Raw genomic sequence first — 22,085 nt, forward strand, 5'->3', positions numbered from 1 at the left:
CTTCCTTCCTTCCTTCCTTCCTTCCTTCCTTCCTTCCTTCCTTCCTTCCTGAGGGTGGGGAAGGGCAGCCAAAAAGGGAAAGAGAGAATCTTAAGAATGCTCCACGCTCAGTGTGGAGTCTGACAAGGGGCTCAATCTCATGACCCTGAGGTCATGACCAGAGCTGAAATCAAGAGGCGGACACTTAACCAACTGAGCCACCCAGGCACCCTGGAATTTCATTAACTTTAAATAGGCTTAGAACATCTCAAAATCATCCAAGATGCCCTTTTAATTTGTGCAAAAACTAAGAAGAGTTTTGTAATGAAATAGTACTCAGTAAGAAAGTCATAAATATTGACCTTAACTGTAAAATGGAAATGTGAAATTTGAAATAAGTATTTTTTAAAAGAAAATATTTAAAATAATGAGCCACTAAAGCAAGTGCTGCATGAATTGGATAATCAATAGACAACAAGGAAAGGACATACAAAAGTAATGCATATGTTGAAATGTTGGCACTTACAACAAACTTTTAAAATAATTCATGTTTCATAAAGTCATAGTGTTATTTAATTTTCTTCTCAAAATTATTTCCATGCTATAAACCTACATTTGCCTTGCCTTGTTTCCTTGGAATAAATAAGCTAAAGCTGTCCAAAACGGACAGCAGAAGTGCAAATGAAGTGCAGCTCATTCAGTTGTGACCCCATTTCATTTCTTCCCAAGAAATACTTATCTCAAAAGTAAATTGGTGCCATTTCCAGCTGGTAATACATGATAAGTATGAAAATGAGTCCATCTTTGACATTTAACATGCAAATTTATATTGCTCTCCTATCTGGATGTGTCCAGTAAGAAGAGGAAGTGGTGAGCTGATGCTTTGCCTTGGTGACCTGAATGCATCAAACTTCCACTTTGCTACTCTGTAGAACAGGAATACGATACGCATAACTAAATGTTCCAAACAGCCTGCCTGTGAGTACATTACTCCTTGGGAAGGAGGGAGAGGCTTCCTAAGAAAACAGAGGATCATTTCAAGCTGTTTTTGAATCCTCAATGCAGTTAAACTGACCAATTTATCTCAGAGGGGATATATGAACTGAATTATCTAATCCTCTAGAGACTTGCATTTAATTGCTGTAGGTTAGGACCTGGGCATGGGTTTTTATTTCAAAAGCTCTCTGGGTGATTGTAATGTGCAGCCAGGGATGAGGACCACTGGGCTAAATGAAACCCTCAGGATATGAACCTGTTTCTCAGAGGCTGAGTGCTTGGTAACTTCCCCTAGCTCTCTATTCCTATCAATTTCATCTTCAGTTCCATCCTACTTAATCACAGAACTGCTGGATTTCTTCCTTTCCTTAGATAACCTCATCTATTTTACAGACAAAAAAAAAAACAAAAAAACTGGGGAGGAGGAAGAGCACCATTTGAGAATAATGCCTTCTCTTTCCCACCTATAAAATTATCTGCACCTTCAGTGGTTCCTTCCTCACAGTCTCCCACCTGAAAGGAGAGTGTGTGAACTCCTATCCAACCTCAGTGCAATCCCCTCTATTCTGAACTCCAGACCCTTCATACTGGAGAACTGTATCTTCCAATCGGCCCAGCTCTCACCTTTATCTTTTTTTTAAATTTTATTTTATCATGTTATGTTAGTCTCACCTTTATCTTTAATGTCTCACACGCACCTGAGCCATGTTATCATTTAAACTCTTCATATCTTAAAAAGAGCCCTTCCCTAATTTCACGCTCCTCTGTCTACTAACCTAGCTCTTGCCTTTGCCTTACAGTTAAGCTTCTGCTTTCACTTCAAGCCTCAATTCTTCTCACCTCATTACTCCTCAACTATAGCCATGTGTCTTCCACATCAACAATTTCAATGAAAATGGTTTTACCAAGGTCACTGGTATCCTCTTCACTGTTGAACTCAAGGAGTTCTTATTTTTCTCAACCACTGTGCAGCATTTAACAATGTTGACCACACTTCATTTATAAAATCTCTCCTCACTGTGGTGTTACAACACCATTCTCCCCTATTATCCATCTCTACTTCCAGCTACTACTTTTTAGTCTCTTTCACAGGCTTAACTTCCTCCCCTTATCCTTTATATATTGGTATCCTCTCCAATCTACTTCTCTTCTAACCCCTTCTCTGCATTTCTCTTATCATTGACTTAATCAAAAGTCAAACTGGACACCCTGCCTTCAGTGTTACCTCTCTCCACTCATATTCCATTTTCTATAATACAGTGCACCCTGATATTTATGCCTTTTCCCATGTGGTTCCCTCTATCTGGTGTACCCTACATAACCGTCACTGTTTCCTTAGCCTTGTCTACTGTGTTTTCAAGGTTCAGCTCAGCTTCTGCCTCCTGTTGGAAGTCTTCTCTGTCAAGCCCCAGAACACCTTTTATATAACTCTAGCATGGAGTTTATGATAAATTATTATAATTGTATATTAATTCTGGGATCTTCTCTTGCCCCCCACCATTGAGAGTAAGTTCATTGCAAGTAGAGATTTTGTCTTAATTATCTTTTTATCTCTGGTACTTACCCCAGTGTCTGACTGGCACATAATTATCACTGAATAAATACTTGTTCAATGAATTAAATTAATAAGTAATCCCTTTTAAAAAATTAAAAATAAAAAAATCACCTTCTTTATGCATCCAAAACCCAATATTTACCTTGTCATTGGCATATAAGACCCTTCAAAATAAGATCCATCTGTTTAACCAACATATCTCCATTTTAGCCACCTTCAATATGTTTATGCTCTTCCATATTTCATTCATCAGTGTCTTGCTCTCTTTCTAATATAAGTCTCTTTCATGACCCTGCAACTTTATGTATAGTTTTCTGTCTTGTATATCTTTCCATACCTAACTTACCGGTCTGTCTGCCTCTCCTTCTTAAATCCCTATTTGCTTTTTAATTAAATTTTCTAGACTTTTCTAAGCAGAATGGTTGTTTATCCTCATTGAATGTAAAGCACTGTGTCTATTCATCTGCAATGTCTGTTATTGTGATGTATGGTAATACACATATTTCTGTTGTGTTTTTCCCACTAAAGTAGAGCACCCATCTTGAAAGAAAGATAATTTCTAACTCACCTTTTTTTCTCCTTTTACCAAATAAATATTTAGCACTCCAATATCCATTTTGTTTAAAAAATTATTTCCAAAATAAAGAAATATGCAGTAATATTCAGCTTGAAGAGAAAGTGACTAAGTGATATATTCATGGTCTATGGAATTTATTTCCGAAAGGTTAACATTCTCATTTCTGTCTTCTGTCCTTCCTTTGTTTTGAATTGTCTTTATGACATAAACATTGTCTGTGCAACCATGCCTCTGTGGCTTTAGGGATGTTCTCTGGTTGTTTCATTTTGAATGTACTGTTTTCAACGAGACTGTAAATTCCTCAAGGGCATGATTTGTTCAATTCTATTCTGTGCTTCTTACGTTGCATCTAGCATAGTGAGAAACAAAACATTCATTCAGTCAAATATCTGTGAGGGTGTCTGCCATGTACCAGGCATGGATAGTTGTTGGGGATGCTGTTGCTATAAACCTAGAGATCCAGAAAAATTACAGTCAGATTAGCTAAACAGTAAAACATAGCTTACACCTTAATTCAATGAAAGGTCTGCCAAAATGTGATAAATTCTATATGTTCATATCAAGGGTAAAATTCATGATTCCTTAAATTTCAAATAAACTCAATTTAAATATTAATAATTTTCCCCTTCTCATCAATCCTGTCTCTGTATATTTTGCCTATGCCTTTTGTTTCCTATTTGGTGTCTATGTCTTTCCCAGGTCTGCATATTTTTTGTTTCACATTGTACAATTCTCTATTTTGAGTGCATATAAAAAGTGTCAGACATTCTAGTGATCGCACTATGATCACTTTTTCCACAAACTTTTTGCCTAAAAGTAGCTATCCTGCTATTTTAAAACAAAAGTGAGTTTGCACTATGGAGGAGCTTAGTAAGGGAGTCCCTCACTCCACCATCTTTACTTTTCCCATCATTTTATGTGATCAGAATTAGTGGAAAGGGTAATAAGTCATCTTAGATCATCCAGGTGCTTTGTGATAATAGCACATCCTGTCAGCAAACATAGGCTAGAAGGCTTTCTACATTACAAGGGAATTTTGAGGAATTTCATAGATTTACTGTAAAAATACAAAACACAAAAAAGTCATTTCATTTTAACAATTCTTTGAAATTCCCTTTCAAATAAGTAGTTTCTCCTGCAAATTTTGAATTTCCTGTGCTGATTTTACTAGTTTTCAATTTGTTCATCCTTGCATAAAGATAACGCATTTCAGGTTTTTCCTTGGCTGTTCAGCCAAAATGTCCATTGTTTATTAGGTTATTATTTCCTTAGTCATTTGTGCTTTGTTCATTGCATAGTCCTCTTTATTCCCATTAAATTTCAAATCCTCAGGGCTTTAAAATTATGTATGCCAAAAATAAAAGAGTTGCTTCTTGTTTATTTTCTCTCCCAACTCACATATAATTGTTATTGATAAATTTTAATAATTAATATCTTCATTTTCCATTTAAGAACTCTCAAAACTATAGCCCTTAGAATATAGCAGGATCAAGAATCACATTATAATCAACTTTGTTTTTCTAAGGATACATTATTTAAAATGAAGATATCATAGAAGTACACTTATTAGTATGGAAATGTATAAACAAAGATAATCCTTTAACTTAATATGAAATTATATTTTAAATAGTAAATGAGGTATAAAAGACCCACAGATTCTAAACTACTTTGAAACACTTTGGTGACTGATAACTGCAGTTTTGGCCCTAAGTAAAAGCAACATTTATCTATTTTTTAAACTGCTACCTAAAACATAGTACAATAAAGCACAGTAATACTCTGTTAGCAATGTTTATCAGATGTTACCATCATTATTATTGTTATTATTATTGCCTGCTTTGTGCCAGGAACTGAGACAGACACTGGGCTGGCAAAGGTAAAGGAGAACATTGCTATGGACTTAATATTTGTGTCCCCCCAAAATAATTTTTATGTTGAATCCTGACCTCCAACGTGACAATATTAGGAGGTAGAGATTTTGGGAGATGATTAGTTGGTAAGGGAGGAGCCTTCAGGAATGGGATTAGTGATCATATAAAACAGATCCAAGAGAGACCCCTCCCCTTCCCACCACATGAGGTTACAGTTTGAAGGCTACAGTGAGGAAGTTGTACCAACCAGTCATTATCTAGGACTTCACAGTCTCCACAATGGTGAAATAAATGTTTGTTGTTTTAAGCCATTCAGTTTATGCTATTTTTGTTACAACTGCCAGAGCGTACCAAAACAAACATTTAACTAAGAATAACCTTAACATGTTCTAAAGTATAGAAAAGCAGTAACTGTACTTAAGAATATTTAGAATTTATAATTGGAAGAAGTCCACAGTAATCACCAAAAAAGCAAACGGAAGCCTAGGAAATGTTAAGCAAGATAAGCAAGGTCATACACCCAGGAAATGGAAGAGTGGCAATAGAATGTTCTCACTGATAACTATCGAGATACTTTCCCCCCATTATATGACAATTATTTATTTGCTAACTATTTGCATATTTTCCTAATAAATTTATGAGGTAGGCAAAATGTGTGGAATGTATTTCTGAGCAGTTGTTGGAAGGGCACTATTGAAATGCAAAATTTCTAATTGTTTGGGTAGTTTTGAATTTTAAATGATATACATAAATGCATCACTATCATCTGCATCACATAACATGTAAATGACATCTTCTCATTAAAATATATTCATTGTCAGAGCTCAGTAAAATGAATTTGCTTATTAAAATTAAATTATATAAAAAATTTCAAACTATTATTTTTAGGAAAAAAAGACCATCAAGAAACATGAGTGTATGATAAATATCCATATCTAAACCATCTGTCTATCTTCTTCACCATATGTCACTCTATTAATTGCTAATATCACCCTTATTATGCATCATCTCATCTGTAACATTATTCCATGAAACTAAGAAGGCATCAATAACAGCTACAGACAAACACCTGCTATATGTGTTTCTGGTTGATAAATTTCAGCGGGTTCTGGTTTGCTCTTGGGCAAAATTTTCTAATTGCTTTTGCATAACAGGAAGTCTTCCACCAGGCAACTTTTTCTGGTTACAATCAGCACATTACTATCTTTTTAAACTCTTTGTTACAATGAACTAAGTCTCCCCATAATATTTGTTCAAAATGTTTATTTAGCAACTATCATATGCACAAAAATATAGGCATAATGGTCACTGGACTAAACCCTGTGAAGAAGAGTAAAAAGTAAAATATGAGTAGGAACCTGACACATATGTGAGAGAAGTTTGAAAACTTTAAGACCCCCAAAGCCCTTAATAAATATTCGTTAATGAGGGTCATGGCCCCTAGCTTTGGCCAGAGCAATTATCTATCAAATAAACTGTGATACCTATTTTTCCTTTGTATGTGAAGAAAGGAATTGAACTGAGGTTCAGCGATCCTTCCATTTAAAATCAAAGGTGGCACTGGGCTGTCAATCTATCTATTATAGATATATCATATTGGTAACTGTTCTCTTCTTGGCAATATTCAAAAGAGATCCAATGAAAATCCCAGCACTATAGAAGTATTGATTATTTTGTTCTTTCTAAGGTGATTTTGGTTGAAGAAATAAATCTATTGACCATAAAATGGTGAGGAATCACTGCCAAAGAGAATTAAGTACTAAATTGTGTGGTAATTGTGTGATAGTAAATGTGAAGTGGCATTAAAGAAGCAGGGATAAAGGATAATTGAAATAGGAGAGAAGTTTTGGAGGAGGTGAAAGGTGAGTAAGACTTTGAAAGGTGGGTGGGCAGAATATGGTTAATAGGTATGCTTTCATTCAGGACAAGTCACATGTATATGAAAATTAGGACAGTGATTCTGTTCAGTATTGAGATGCTGGGACAAACTTCTGGTGAGAATTAAAGAAATACCTGGATGGAGACAAATCATGGGTGATTTTGGAAATCAAATGAGTTAACTATTAGCGGCAGCTCCCCAAGCACTACCAATTCTATCCATTAAGTGTTTGTGTTTCAGCTCATATTCTTGATGCTTTTATATGGATTACCTCATTGCATCCTCATACAAATTCTTAACTCCCTATGGAGTAGGTCCTAATGTATTAGAACTCTCTTTTACAGATAAGAAATCTGATAATTATGAAGAGAGTTTATTACTTACGTAGAAGATCAAAGATTTGAACTGACATACTCTGATACCTGAGTTCACATTCTTGATTGTCTCATTTTACTGGCTCACAGTGTGAAGTTGAGAAATAAAATGGGGCCTTTGAACATTATTGGGACATAACAAATGTGAGATTTTGATGGGATTAGCCTGCCAGCAATACGTATGATAAATTATAGTCCAAACAAAAACATATGAGTCAGTTGTAGTATATATACTATAGAATGGTGAGGACAGGAATGAAGGATTTAGGGTGCTTCCAAAAAAATTAAGGGAGGAGTTATATAACATAACCCTTCCTAACTTACTCCAGTTTATATTCTTTCATATATATACCTAACCAAACTGGAATGCCCATCCTCCCCCACCTTGTTCCCCAGATACGCCAATTCACTTTGTGATTTCACTCGTGACATATCCTCTATATGTGGAATGCTTTCCAACTTCCTATGTTTGAAATCCAAAACAATTCCCAAGTTCTGCTCCTCCATCTCAAGTTCTGACCATCTCCAAACATGGAAATAATCTTCCTCATCTGAATTTTGCAGAGAATTATTCCTCTCTTGTAAACAAAATAGTCTACTATATATTACCTAGTTTTGCGTTTATGCCTTTTAAGTAATACAAAATAATTAAAACCATTACATGCTGTGTATCTGACATAGTATTTTTTTTAAGATTTTATTTATTTATTTGACAGAGAGAGACACAGTGAGAGAGAGAACACAAGCAGGGGGACTGGGAGAGGGAGAAGCAGGCTTCCCGCTGAGCAGGGAGCCCGATGTGAGGCTCGATCCCAGGACCCTGGGATCATGACCTCAGCCGAAGGCAGACACTTAATGACTGAGCCACCCAGGCGCCCCTATCCAACATAGTATTAATTTGGCATCCCTACCAATGTTCATTAATGTTTGTGGAATCCAAAATAAATAATTACATTAATAATTGCATAAAAAATAAGTGAATAATTAATTCAGTAATGGAATTAAAAGGTGACTCCCTGATTTTTACCTGTTTCCAGTATTTTCTTTCTTTTGTCTTCTTTTCTAATCCTCTCTTAGTCACCCCTTATATTACTCTCATGAGTGGTTCATGCTCTTGTGCCTTGACAGATAAAAACTGGTTATTTGGGCCATCCAAATAAATATTGACTGAAAATTTGTCAAAAATTTTGTCTAATCTATAAATATTAGCTCTCTTAAATACTTCCCAGTCAACAAATTATCAATTCTTCAATGAATGATGTTTCTTTGAACATCACAAATATCTAAAATAAACATTCTACATATTATTCAAGGGCATAATCTGCTTCTTTGCATAAACTTCAGCTTTTGGATATTTATTGCATTTCCAAGAAAAGAATAATTGTATCCATAAGTGTAAATTGGCAAATATCTCATATACATATCCCATTTAGGGAATAAAAATCTTTTTCTGGTTTGTGTAAAATCCATTAATATTAATTTCTAAATTGCTCTTTTTATTTTAATTCATAATTTGTTATTTGTGTGAACTTTCAGTCCCTTTAAAATCAGCATTTCTTGATTGCTCAACCATGCAATACATAGACAGCAGCTATATTAATAACCTCTCAAAGGTGCAGTGCACTGATATTGTTATTTATGCTGCTGTCTGGGAAAAAGCTTATTTATTCTGTCCAAGCACCCATGAGACATGAAAACTATTCTTTGTTCAGACTCACTGTGGATAGTCATTTTAAAACTTCAATTACTATTTCAGCATGTTCCTTCCATTACTGTTTCTAGCACCACAGCCAGTAATTTCTAATAGCTAAATGTACTTTATAAACCATACCCACATATGCCTGCATACAAAGAACAAATAAAGCTATGTATAAATGATTAGTGTCTGCAGAAACGATGTAAAATTTAGATGAAATAATATCAATATATGAATCTTGAACATGCATATTTTATGCCTCCCAGCTAATATATGTATGTTGATATATATCATCATGTGTCTTGGAATCAAAGAAAAGTAATCACACATTAATTTTCAACAAATATTTCTTGAGACTGAAGCTAGTAGAGAGCTGCCCCTTGTGCTATCGGGTTTGTAAAACATAACAAAATAATGTAACATTATTTCTGCCTTTGAACAATTTACAATCGTAATAAAAATGATTCATTCTTTTTATTGAAATGAGAGTCTTGAATGAAAAAAGATGGTTTATAGTCTCAATCTTACTTTATGTAGACCTTAAATTCCATGATCTGGCTATAACTTTTCTTCCTGTGTGAGGTTTTGTTTCTGCATTAACATTAATCTTTTTTTCTTAAATCTACTCTCTATTTTTTCCAGTCTTTTTTGCCATCAAAAAGTGCACACATCTAATTTATGAAAAATTGAAGCAGGATACTTGGATCACACCACTTGGAACCACGATTTTCACTACGTTGTCCTTTATAACTATAATTTGTCTTGAGTGGAGGACACCATAAAAAATTAACTTTATGCAGTTTACTGTTCTATTCATTGCCGGAACATTGATGAAAGTTACTCCCACAATACCTATCATTCAGTGTCTACTTTTTAAAAACAACGCAAGCCATTTCAGACCTCAAAGCCTGGAAGAAGTTTGTTTTTTTCTGTGTCATTGTTATAATTGTATTTCATAGACAACTGTTTGTGTGTAAACTGGTTAGGTTTCCCTGTTTGTTTGGCAGCTGTCATATTTAAGTCTAACATTCTTTAAAGTTGTCTACTAAATTGTATATGAACTTTTGTTTAGGAACATGGAAATATTTTGCCTTATTTTATTATTATCCCCATTTCACTATTTCTTTTTAAATTTATTGCATTACATGTCATTTTCAAAGCCTTTGAAAACAAGATAGGTCATGAGTACACATCTACCTGTAACAGAAAAGCTTTACTTGAACCTAAGAAACATCTAGATTCTCTCTTCTTACTCTGAGTTGCCTTTGCCAAGTGAATGGAAGGTACCTGTTGCTTCCATTTTATCATTTTCTGTTTTCTCATTAATGTTCTGAAATCTGGATTTTCTCCCCTTTCGATGAAGTCTTAAGGACTTAAGCCTTGAGGACTTAAGGACAAATACATTTTCCAAGTATTTGAACTTGGGAAAGTGACTATTTCTCTTTACATCTTACCTTTTCATTTCTAAAATTGAGATAATAGTGCCTCAATCAGTTTGTTTTCAGGATTAAATAAGACAGTGGTTAGCACTATGCCTGCCACAGAGGAAATGTCTGTAAGTGTTACCAATGATAATAATGTTGTAGTAAATGGATAATCTTCCATACAACTCCATTTTTCAGTTTCTTCATACTTATTAACAGCCTAAGATTTTTCTAATCTCATGGATTCATCTTTGAGCATCATCTTTGATTCTTTCTTGTCACTTCCTTTTTCCATATCCAGTTGTCAGATACTTTCTCTTTGTCCCTTTATAGTAGCTCTCAAATCTGCCCCTTCTCTATTCCCCTGATAACACCCTTATTACACCTGAGGGTAATCTATAGAGTGTGTTGACTCACTGAAAATGTTCCTTGAGGGTGAAGAAGGGATAATGACATTTTGAGTACTAAGACATTGAAATATGCAGAGATGCCATTATTAAAAATAACAATAACAGGGGCACCAGGGTGGCTCAGTTGGTTAAGCATCTGCCTTCGGCTCACGTCATGATCCTGGAGTTCTGGGATGGAGTCTCATATTGGGCTCCCTGCTCAGCAGGGAGTCTGCTTCTCCCTCTGCCTTTCACCCTGCTTATGCTCTCTCTCTCTCTCTCAAATAAATAAATGAAATAACAACAACAACAAAGAAGCAATTAAGAGTGCCAGTAAGCCAAGATGAGGCATTTTCAAACATAGCTTAATAAAGTTTAGAAAACAGGGGTTTTATTTAATTTATACGGAAATATTTAATTTGTAGAAAGGTGATGAGAATAAATCTTATCTGTAATTACTGGTAATATGGGAAGCCAGAGAGTCACCAGTGCCTTGTATTACATATTTATATAATTATTACATTGGGAACTCTTTGGGAACCTAATACAGCAGTTCACATATTAGAGATTTTTAACAATATTGCTAAGGACATAGGTTAAGTATTTCCTTAAGACTGCATTACAGCTCAAATATTTAATTGAAATTTATGCTCAGTGGAACAAAGTTCACACTATTAAAATGTCAAGAGAACATTTTGATTTTAAAGGTTTTTCTTTACCTTTACATACAGGCCTGTGATCACTCCAAGCAGCAAAGACTTCAGCTATCCGTTGACAGGTGATACTCTTAGCACCTTGCAGGACATAATCTTCATCACAAGAGAATTGCACAGTTGATCCAAGGCTAAAATTGAACAGAGGATTAAAAAAAAACAGGATTAGAAAAATATAACATAACAATTAGTCTCCACTTCTGGTAATATCCAATAGGTTAAAAGGTTCCATAGTGGCAAAAAGTATCTTTCTAAAACATATGAATCTATTGTAAATCAATGACATGCAGATGTTGGTAGGTGCTACAGAAAGCTGTCATCAAATTTAATTATCTTGTTATTAGTTGTAGAAGCCAAGGTTAAGTAATTGACTAAATCTCCAATCCTAAGTAGGTGGTAAACATGAAGCAAAAAGTAGTCTTCCTGACTTGAGTCTCAGCACTTATATTCATTGCAGTACTTTTCCAGCAAGTATTTTTATGTGCATTTATTTGGATGAATATTTGTACATCAATCAATCAATCAATCAATATTTAGGGCTGCAAAATTATGTTGATTGTCTTTCATATAAAATTCACCCATCAAAAAAAAATTAAAAAAATAAAAAAATAAAATTCACCCATCATTTATTACTTAACCTACTGTAATTCTGCTTCCTTTTCTACTGAAAGTGAAGTCACTTAAAATGATCATTTCTTAGAACCCTAATTTCTAAGGGTAATGGATGTCTACTGAAACAAAAACAAAAATAAAACAAAACAGAAACCTGACCATGCATTTTCTTTCTTAAAATCCTTGAAGCGCAACTCACCAGAAAAAATAAAGTCCAATTTCCTTTATATAGCATGAAAAGCATTCCAGCAATAAGTCTGGCCAACTTCTCCACCTCATCCCTAACCCAGTGCCATATGTGAACAGTATAGCAGCTGACAGTTTCTGTACATGCCATGCTGCTTTCTGTCTGCACTGTTCTCCCTGTCCCCTCTGCCTAAGGGTACCACCTGCACCCTCTCACCCAGCCTTTTTCTGAACAGCTCCTGTTTAGGAAGCTGAGCTTGTCATGGAGACAGATTACATGGTCACATTTGTATTTTAAGAACGTATACCTGGAACAGTATAGAGTGCAGTTTAACATGCAGATTTATTAGATAATAGGGGTGGGTAAGAAAATAATTCCAATAGTGTAGGCCAATGATCGGTAAACTATATCCTGCAGGACAAATCAGGTCCACGGCCTGTTTTTGTACAGCCCAACATGTTAAAAAGGTGTTTATACTTTCAAAAATTTGAAAAATAATATTTTATGAAATGTAAAAATTGTACTCAATTCAGATTTCAATGCATATAAATAAAGTTTTATCAGAACACAGGTATACTTTCATTTATATATTATCTATTGCTGTTTTCATGCTACAATGTCAGAGTTGAGTAGTGGCAATGGAGATTTTTGGTTTACAAACTATGCAATACTTATTATCTAACTCTTTATAGAAAAAGCTGGCCAACCTCTTACCTAGGCTAAAGATGACCAAAAAACCTGAACTAGGCATGAAAAAGAACAGAAAGGCTTAGTGTAGGAAAAAGTCTGTAGGTATTAGAATCTACTCTCCTCTGGAGGCATTTTATTTTTTCCCCTCACTGTTTCCTTTTAAAAAGGTGGGAATGTGAACTGATCCAATCACTGTGGAAAATAGTATAGAAGTTCCTCAAGAAATTAAAAATAGAATTACCATATGATCCAGTGATTCCACTGAGTATTTACCCAAAGAAAACAAAAGCACTCACTCAAAAAGATATATGCAGCATAATTTACAGTAGCCAAGATATGGAAGCAACCTGAGTGCCCATCTGTAAACAAATAGATAAGGAAGATGTGGTATATATACAAAGGAATATTACACAGCCATAAAAATATGAGACTGTGCCATTTGCAACAACATGGATGGACCTAGAGGGTATTACGCTAAGTGAAATAAGTCAGGTAGACAAAGACAAATACCATGATTTCACTCATATGTGGAATACAAAAAAATGAATAAACAAACAGCAGAATGAGAACTAAAAATACAAAGAACTGATGGATGCCAGAGAACAGGTGAGTGGGAGGATGGGCAAAATAGGTGAAGGGGAGAGGAGGAGAGAAGATGGCAGAAGAGTAGGGGACCCTCGTTTCATCTGGTCCCTTGAATTTAGCTGGATATCTATCAAATCATTCTGAACACCTGTGAATTCAACCTGAGATCTAAGAAAAGAATTTCTGCAATTCTACAAGTAGAAAATCAACCACTTTTTGCAAGGTAGGAGGAGCAGAGAAGTGAATTTGAGGGGATTTACGGGAAGATAAACTTCAGGGGGAGGGAGCCTTCGGAAGCTGGCTATTAGAAAGTGATATAGCAGTGGAGCACAAAATCAGAACTTTTAGAAGTCTGTTCCTGTGAGGGATATCCCTGCCTGAAATGTGCTCAGGTGGCAAAGAAGGGCAGAACATTAGGTGGGACAGTGTGGTCTCACGATCCTGGGGTCATAGAAAGAACATGGGTGCCTGAGTGTGGCAGAGTTCCCAGGCACTGGAGCAGGGAAGCCAGCTGCAATCAGTGAGGCCAGGAGTGGGGTCTCAGCGTGGTATTGCCATAAGCACAAACGGTAGCTCTATCCGGGGACCACTCTCCAAGCAGGGTCCCAACAAGCAGCAAAACCCCTGCATGACCCTCCTCCTTCTCCTGGGAGGAGTGGTACAGGTGCCCCCATGATTAGGCAACTGCTCCCGGAGCAGGGGCCCATAAGCAACAGACTTTTTGGTGAGACCACCCCCGCCACACACTCCCCTGGGACGATTGGTGCAGGTGTGCATTGCAGGAGTCTGCAGAGTTTGGCCACACAAAGATGCTTGACTGCTTTTCCCTGATGGTGCACTGAAGAGTGGGGGCCTAGATCATTCAGCTCAGGGGCTGGAGATCTGGGCACTGCAATTTTTTTTTTTTTTCATCTTTTAAAGTGGTACAAAAAGCCCTCATGGAACAAACGCCACATAGAGCAACCCTAAGCAGCTTACATTGAGCCTGGCCCCCTGGCAAGGGGCGGTGTAACTCCACCCCTAGCAAAGACACCTGAGAATCAGTGCAACAGGCTCCTCCCACAGAAGACAAGCAGGAACATCAATCACATACCAAGTTTATGGATCACTCAGAACTGAAAAACTCCTGTGCTAGGGTAAAAGAGTATATAGAAATTGAGGTTTTTTTCTCATGAGTCTTTAGTCTTAAAAATCTTTTTCCTTTTCCTTTTTTTTTTCTTCTCAACTAGTTTCTCATTTTATCAAATCTATGTTTTTAAGTCTATTTTTTAATTTTCATTTTTACATTATATTTTATAGATATAAAATGTTCATCTACTGTTCATCTATTCTTCTCTGGATGAAATGACTAGAAGGAGAAATTCATAGCAAAAGAAAGAACCAGAGGTAATACTCTCTGCCATAGATCTAATTGATCTGGATATAAGTAAAATACCAGAAATTGAATTCAGAATAATGATTATAAAGTTACTAAGTGGGCTTGAGAAAAGCATAAAAGACACTAGAGAATCTCTTAGTGCAGAAATAAAATCTAATCAGGCCGAAATTAAAAGTGCTTTAACTGAGATGTAGTCTAAAATGGATGCTCTAGTAGCTAGGGTAAATGAAGCAGAGGAAAGAGTCAGTGACATAGAAGACAAAATGATGGAAAGGAAGGAAGCTGAGCAAAAGAGAGAAAAACAACTAATGGACCATGAGGGGAGGCTTCGAGAAATCAGCAACACCATAAAGCAAAACAATATTAGAATTACTGGGGTCCCAGAGGAAGAAGAAAGAGAGAGAGAGAGAGACATAAGGTATATTTGAGCAAATCATAGAGGAGAACTTCCCTAATCTGAGGATGGAAACAGACATTCAAGTCCAGGAGGTACAGAGAACCCCCCCTCAAAATCAGTAAAAATAGATTAACACCCTGACACATAATGAAGCTTGAAAATTTCGGAGATAAAGAGAAAACCCTAAAAGCAGCTTGAGACAAGAGGTCCTTAATTAAGTACAAGGGTAGGAACACTGGACTGGCAGCAGACCTATCCACAGAGACTTGCCAGGCCAGAAAGGACTGGTATGATATATTTATGGTACTAAACGAGAAAAACATGCAGCCAAGAATACTTTATCCAGCAAGGCTGTCATTCAGAATGGAAGGAGAGATAAAGAGCTCCCAGGACAAACAGAAACTAAAAGAATTTGTGATCACTTAACCAACCAAGCAAGAAATATTAAAGGGGATCCTGTAAGTGAAGGGAGAGCCCAAAAGTAACATAGACCAGAAAGAAACAGAGAGACTATGCAGAAACAGGGATGTTACAGGTAATGCAAAGGCACTAAATTCATATATTTCAATAGTTGCTCTGAATGTAAATGGGCTAAATGCTCCAATCAAAAGATGCAGGGTATCAGATTGGATAAAAAAGCAAGACCCATCCATATGCTGTCTACAAGAGATTCATTTTAGACCCAAAGACACCTCCAGATTAAAGGTGAGAGGGTGGAGAACTATTTATCATGCTAATGGACATCAACAGAAAGCTGGGGTGGCAATCTTTATAGCAGACAAATTATATTTTATTTTTTTTAAAGATTTTATTTATTCATTTGAGACACAGAGATACAGAGAGAGAGAGAAAGCATGAGCAGGGAGAGAGGCAGAGGGAGAGGGAGAAGCAGCCTCCTCACTGAGCCAGGAGCCTGATGTGGGGCTCGATCCCAGGACCCTGGGATCATGACCTGAGCCAAAGGCAGACGCTTAACCATCTGAGCCACCCAGGTGCCCCAGACAAATTATATTTTAAACCAAAGGCTGTAGTAAGGGATGAAGAGGGACACTGTATCATACTTAAAGAGTCTATCCAACAAGAAGATTTAACAATCATAAATGTTTCTCATCCTAAATTGGGAGCAGCCAATTATATAAACCAATTAATAACAAAATTAAAGAAACACATTGATAATAATACAATAATAGTAGGGAACTTCAACACCCTACTCACAGCAATGGACAGATGATCTAAGCAGATCAATTAGGAAACAAGGGCTTTGAATGACACACTGGACCAGATGGACTTCACAGATAGATACAGAGCATTCTATCCTAAAGCAACAGAATACACATTATTCACAAGTGCACATAGAACATTCTCCAGAATAGTTCACATACTGGGTCACAAATCAGGTCTCAACTGATATCAGAAGATTGGGATCATTCCCTGCATATTTTCAGGCCACAATGCTTTGAAACTGGAACTCAATCACAAGAGGAAATTTGGAAGTAACTCAAACACTTCGAGGTTAAAGGGTATCCTACTAAAGGATGAATGAGTCAACCAGGAAATTAAAGAAGATTAAAAAAAAAAAAAACTCATGGAAACAAATGAAAATGAAAACACAATTGTTCAAAACCTTTGGAATGCAGCAAAGGCGGTCCTAAGAGGGAAGTACATTGCAATACAAGCCTTTCTCAAAAAATTAGAAAAGTCTCAAATACACAAGCTAACTTTACACCTAAAGGAGCTGGAGAAAGAACAGGAAATAAAGTTTAAACCAAGCAGGAGAAGAGAAATAATAAAGGTTAGAGCAGAAACTAATGAAATAGAAACCAAAAGAATAGTAGAACAGATCAATGAAACTAGAAGCTGGTTCTTTGAAAGAATTAACAAGATTGATAAACCCCTAGCCAGACTTATCAAAAAGAAAAGAGAAAGGACCCAAATTAATAAAATCATGAATGAAAGAGGAGAGATCACGACCAACACCAAGGAAATACAATCACTTTTAAGAACATATTATGAGCAACTATATGCCAATAAATTAGGCAATCTGGAAGAAATGGATGCATTCCTAGAAACTTACAAACTACCAAAACTGAAACAGGAAGAAATAGAAAACTTGAACAGACCCATAACCAGGAAGGAAATTGAAGCAGTAATCAAAAATCTCCCAACAAAGAGTCCAGGGTCAGATGTCTTCCCAGGGGAATTCTACCAAACATTTAAAGAAGAACTAATACCTAGTCTTCTGAATCTGTTTCAAAAAATAGAAATGGCAGGAAAACTTCCAAACTCATTCTATGAGGCCAGAATTACCTTGATCCCAAAACCAAAGACCCCACCAAAAAGGAGAATTACAGACCAATATTCCTGAGGAACATGGATGCCAAAATTCTCACCAAGATATTAGCCAATAGGATCAAACATTAAAAGGATTATTTACCAGAACCAAGTGGGATTTATTCCTGGGCTGCAAGGGTGGTTCAACATTCGCAAATCAATCAACGTGACACATCACATTAATAAAAGAAAGGAAAAGAATCATATGATCCTCTCAATTGATGTAGAAAAAGCATTTGACAAAACACAGCATCCTTTCTTGATTAAAATTCTCCACATTGTAGGGATAGAGGGAACATACCTCAATATCATAAAAGCCATATATGAAAAAAACACAGCAAATATCATTCTCAATGGGGAAAAACTGAGCTCTTTTCCCCTAAGGTCAGGAACATAACAGGGATGACCATTCTCACCACTGTTGTTCAACATAGTACTAGAAGTCCTAGCATCAGCAATCAGACAACAAAAAGAAATAAAAGTCATTCAAATTGGCAAAGAAGAAGTCAAACTCTCACTCTTCACAGGTGACATGATACTTCGTGTGGAAAACCCAAAAGACTCCTACCAAAATTGCTAGAACTCATACAGGATATTGATATAAAATCAATGGAATTGATGGCATCAATCAATCAATGGAAATCAGTGGCATTTCTATATACTAACAATGAGACAGAAGAAAGAGAAATTAAGGAATCGATCCCATTTACAATTGCACCAAAAATCATAAGATACCTAGGAATTAACCGAACCACAGAGATAAAGGATGATCTGTACTCTAAAAAGTACAGAACACTTATGAAAGAAATTGAGGAAGACACAAAGAAATGGAAAAATGTTCCATGCTCATGGATTGGAAAAGTAAATATTGTTGAAATGTCTATGCTACACAGAGCAATTTACACATTCAATGCAATACCTATCAAAATACCATTGACGGGACCCCTGGGTGGCTCAGTTGGTTAGGCGACTGCCTTCGGCTCAGGTCATGATCCTGGAGTCCCGGGATCAAGTCCCGCATCGGGCTCCCTGCTCACTGGGGAGTCTGCTTCTTCCTCTGACCCTACCCCCTCCCGTGCACTCTCTCTCTCTCACTCTCTCTCTCTCAAATAAATAAAATCTTAAAAAAGAAAATACCATTGACATTTTTCACAGAGCTGGAACAAATAATCCTAAAATTCGTATGGAACCAGAAAAGATTCTGAAAAGCCAAAGCAATCTTGAAAAAGAAAACTACAGCTGGTGGCACCAGAATGCTGGATTTCAAGTTATATTACAAAGCTGTAATCATCAAGACAGTATGGTACTGGCACAAAAACAGACACATACATCAATGGAACAGAATAGAGAGCCCAGAAATGGACCCTCAACCCTATGGTCAACTAATCTTCAACAAAGCAGGAAAGAATATCCAATGGAAAAAATGACAGCCTCTTCAATAAATGGTGTTGGGAAAATTGGACAGCCATGTGTAGAAAAATGAAACTGGATCATTTTCTTACACCAGACTCAAAGAAAAACTCAAAATGGATGAAAGACCTAAATGTGAGACAAGAATCCATCAAAATCCTAGGGGAAAACACTGGGAGCAACCTCTTAGACCTTGGCTGCAGCAACTTCTTTCTAGACATGTCTCCAAATGCAAGGGAAATAAAAGCAAAAATGAACTATTGGGACTTCATCAAGATAAAAAGCTAATGATGTGATGTATGGTGATTAACATAATAAAATAAAATTTAAAAAAAAAAGGTAAAACTTCTTCACAGCAAAGGAAACAGTCAACAAAACTAAAAGGCAACCTATGGAATGGGAGAAGATATTTGCAAACGACTATCAGATAAAGGGCTAGTAGTCAAGATGTATAAAGAACTTATCCAACTCAACACCCAAAGAACAAATAATCCAGTCAAGACATGGGCAGAAGACATGAGATACTGCCTCACACCAGTCAGAATGGCTAAAACTGACAAGTCAGGAAATGACAAATGTTAGCAAGGATGCGAAGAAAGGGGAACTCTCTTACACTGTTGGTGGGAATGCAAGCTGGTGCAACCACTCTGGAAAACAGTATGGAGGTTCCTCAAGAAGTTCAAAATAGAGCTACCCTGTGACCCGGCAATTACACTACTTGGTATTTACCCCAAAGATACAGATGTAGTGAAACGAAGGGGCACCTGCACCCCAGTGTTTATAGCAGCAATGTCCACAATAGCCAAACTGTGGAAGGAGCTGAGATGTCCTTCAACAGATGAATGGATAAAGAAGATGTGGTATATATATACAATGGAATATTACTCAGCCATCAGAAAGGATGAATACCTACCATTTATATCGACATGGATGGAACTAGTGGATATTATGCTGAGCGAAATAAGTCAATCAGAGAAAGACAATTATCATATGCTTTCATTCATATGAGGAACAAAAAAACAGCACGGAGGATCATAGGGGAAGGGAGGGAAAACTGAATGGGAAGTCATCAGAGAGGGAGAAAAACCATGAGAGACTCTTAACTATAGGAAACAAACTAGGGTTGCTGGAGGGAAGATGGGTGGGGGGATGGGGTAACTGGGTGATGGGCATCAAGGAGGGCATGCGATGTGATGAGCACTGGGTGTTATATGCAACTGATAAATTATTGAACTCTACATCTGAAACTAATGATGTCCTATATGTTAGCTAATTGAATTTAAATTTAAAAAAAGGAAAAAAATGGGTGAAGGGAGTGAAAGATATAGGCTTCCAGCTATGTGATGAATAAGTCACAAGAATAAAAGGCACAGCATAAGGAAGATAGTAAGATATTTGTATTAGTATTGTATGGTGACAGATAGTAGCTACACTAGAGAAGTTGTACCACTATGTTATACACTGAACTAATGTAACACTGTGCGTCAGCCTATACTCACATTTTTAAAAGTGGCTATCTTTAAATATAAAACACACTCAGAAAAGTGTACAAAACAAAATACACAGCTCAGTGAATTATCATGAATTAAACACCCATACAACCAAGAAATAAAAGATTAGGGTCCTCTTGAACTTCTTAATGACCCCAAGATTTATTTAGGCTGCTCTATAGCCTGAGCAGCCTTACAAGTTTAACTAATAGCAAATTATTTGCCCTTTTTTACTTCCTCATCTTAGTCAATAAAAACTCTATCCTTCTGGTTGAAGACCAAAAACCTTGGGAGTCATTCTTGCCCCATCTTTCTCTTTTAGTTTTTACATCCACCTCATTGAGCAAATCCTGTTATGAACACTTTCAAAACCAAGAACCTAATATTTCTCACCCCTACAGTGTTACACCTTGATCCAAGCCACCATAATTTCTCATCTATGTTGTTGCCTATGGTCCTTTTGCTGTGTTGCTGGTTTGCTGTAATCTGCCCTTAAATAGCATCTGTAGCAATCGTTTTAGAAGATTGCTCAAATTATGCCTTTGTTCTGTGTCAAGTCTTCTAATGCTTCCCTATTTCACTGAGATAAAGGCAGTGCCCTGACAATGGCCTATGTGATCTGCCTGTGCTAATTTTTAGAACTCATTTCCCACCACTTTCTTCCTCAATCTCTATTATTTGGTTACACTGGCTTCCTTGCTCTGGCTTGAAAATATTAAACATGTGCTGGCCTCAGGGTCTTTACGTTTATTCTTATGTTAGTCTGGAAAACGCTTCCATCCATAAGGTCCTCTTTGGCTATTATCTATAAAACAACTCCTCCTAATCCATAAGCTCCTTCCATGTTATTTCCTATACACTATCTGATGCACTTTGTATTTGTCTACTCATTGCATTTCTCATCCTGCTAAAAAAACTCCAGGCACTTACCTATTTTGTTTTTCCAACCTGTCAAACATATCTTATTATGTAGCAATTTATTAAGTATATATATATGTATATATTTTGAGAGGCTGAATAAATATCTTTACTATATATGTATAATAAAGATAAATATATATCTTTAATAATGCAAATAGATGATCTAAAATGCCTTATTCCAGAGATATCTTATCCCTATAATTGGACAAATTATTCTTGGGTAAGATACTCTCTGAAGGTTATTTAAATCGCTTATAACCCACATGCACTCACCTGCTACCATGTGACCCATTTGCTGTGTGTGTTCCAGAAACAGTGAGGAAAGTAATGTGATTAGAACAAAACAAATGAAGGAGACCAGGGTAGAAAGTGTTTGAGCTTGTTTCTTTTGATTATAGCAAACTAATACACAGCGTGGAGACAGGCACTTTGTAATAATAAACATGTAAGTGCCCTGCTACTATACCAAAAACAATCAGTGATGGTCCCTAAAGTTTCTACCCACTCCCTTATGCACTCAAAGATTAACAATACCAGTTAATACAATGGGGAAAGTAGTGTAGAGCTGTGGCCAATAGTTTAAGATAAAGAGTCTCAAAGAAATTTCAAATCCTAACTCTTTCCCAGTTTT

At 36.4% G+C, this 22,085-nt stretch overlaps 1 protein-coding gene across 3 annotated transcripts in view; it reads right to left on the reverse strand.

Annotated features, from left to right (window-relative positions):
* The window catches only part of CSMD3 (CUB and Sushi multiple domains 3), a 1,201,062-nt gene that overhangs the window by 634,653 nt on the left and 544,324 nt on the right, over positions 1–22,085 (reverse strand). For all 3 annotated transcript variants that reach the window (XM_035011782.1, XM_035011781.1, XM_035011780.1), the window contains one exon: positions 11,460–11,584. In XM_035011782.1, the coding sequence (XP_034867673.1) occupies positions 11,460–11,584 (125 nt within the window). The remainder of the gene's footprint in view (positions 1–11,459; positions 11,585–22,085) is intronic.

The sequence above is a fragment of the Mirounga leonina genome, unplaced genomic scaffold (assembly GCF_011800145.1).
Source record: "Mirounga leonina isolate KUSES-001 unplaced genomic scaffold, KU_Mleo_1.0 Mir_165, whole genome shotgun sequence".
Lineage (NCBI taxonomy): Eukaryota > Metazoa > Chordata > Mammalia > Carnivora > Phocidae > Mirounga > Mirounga leonina.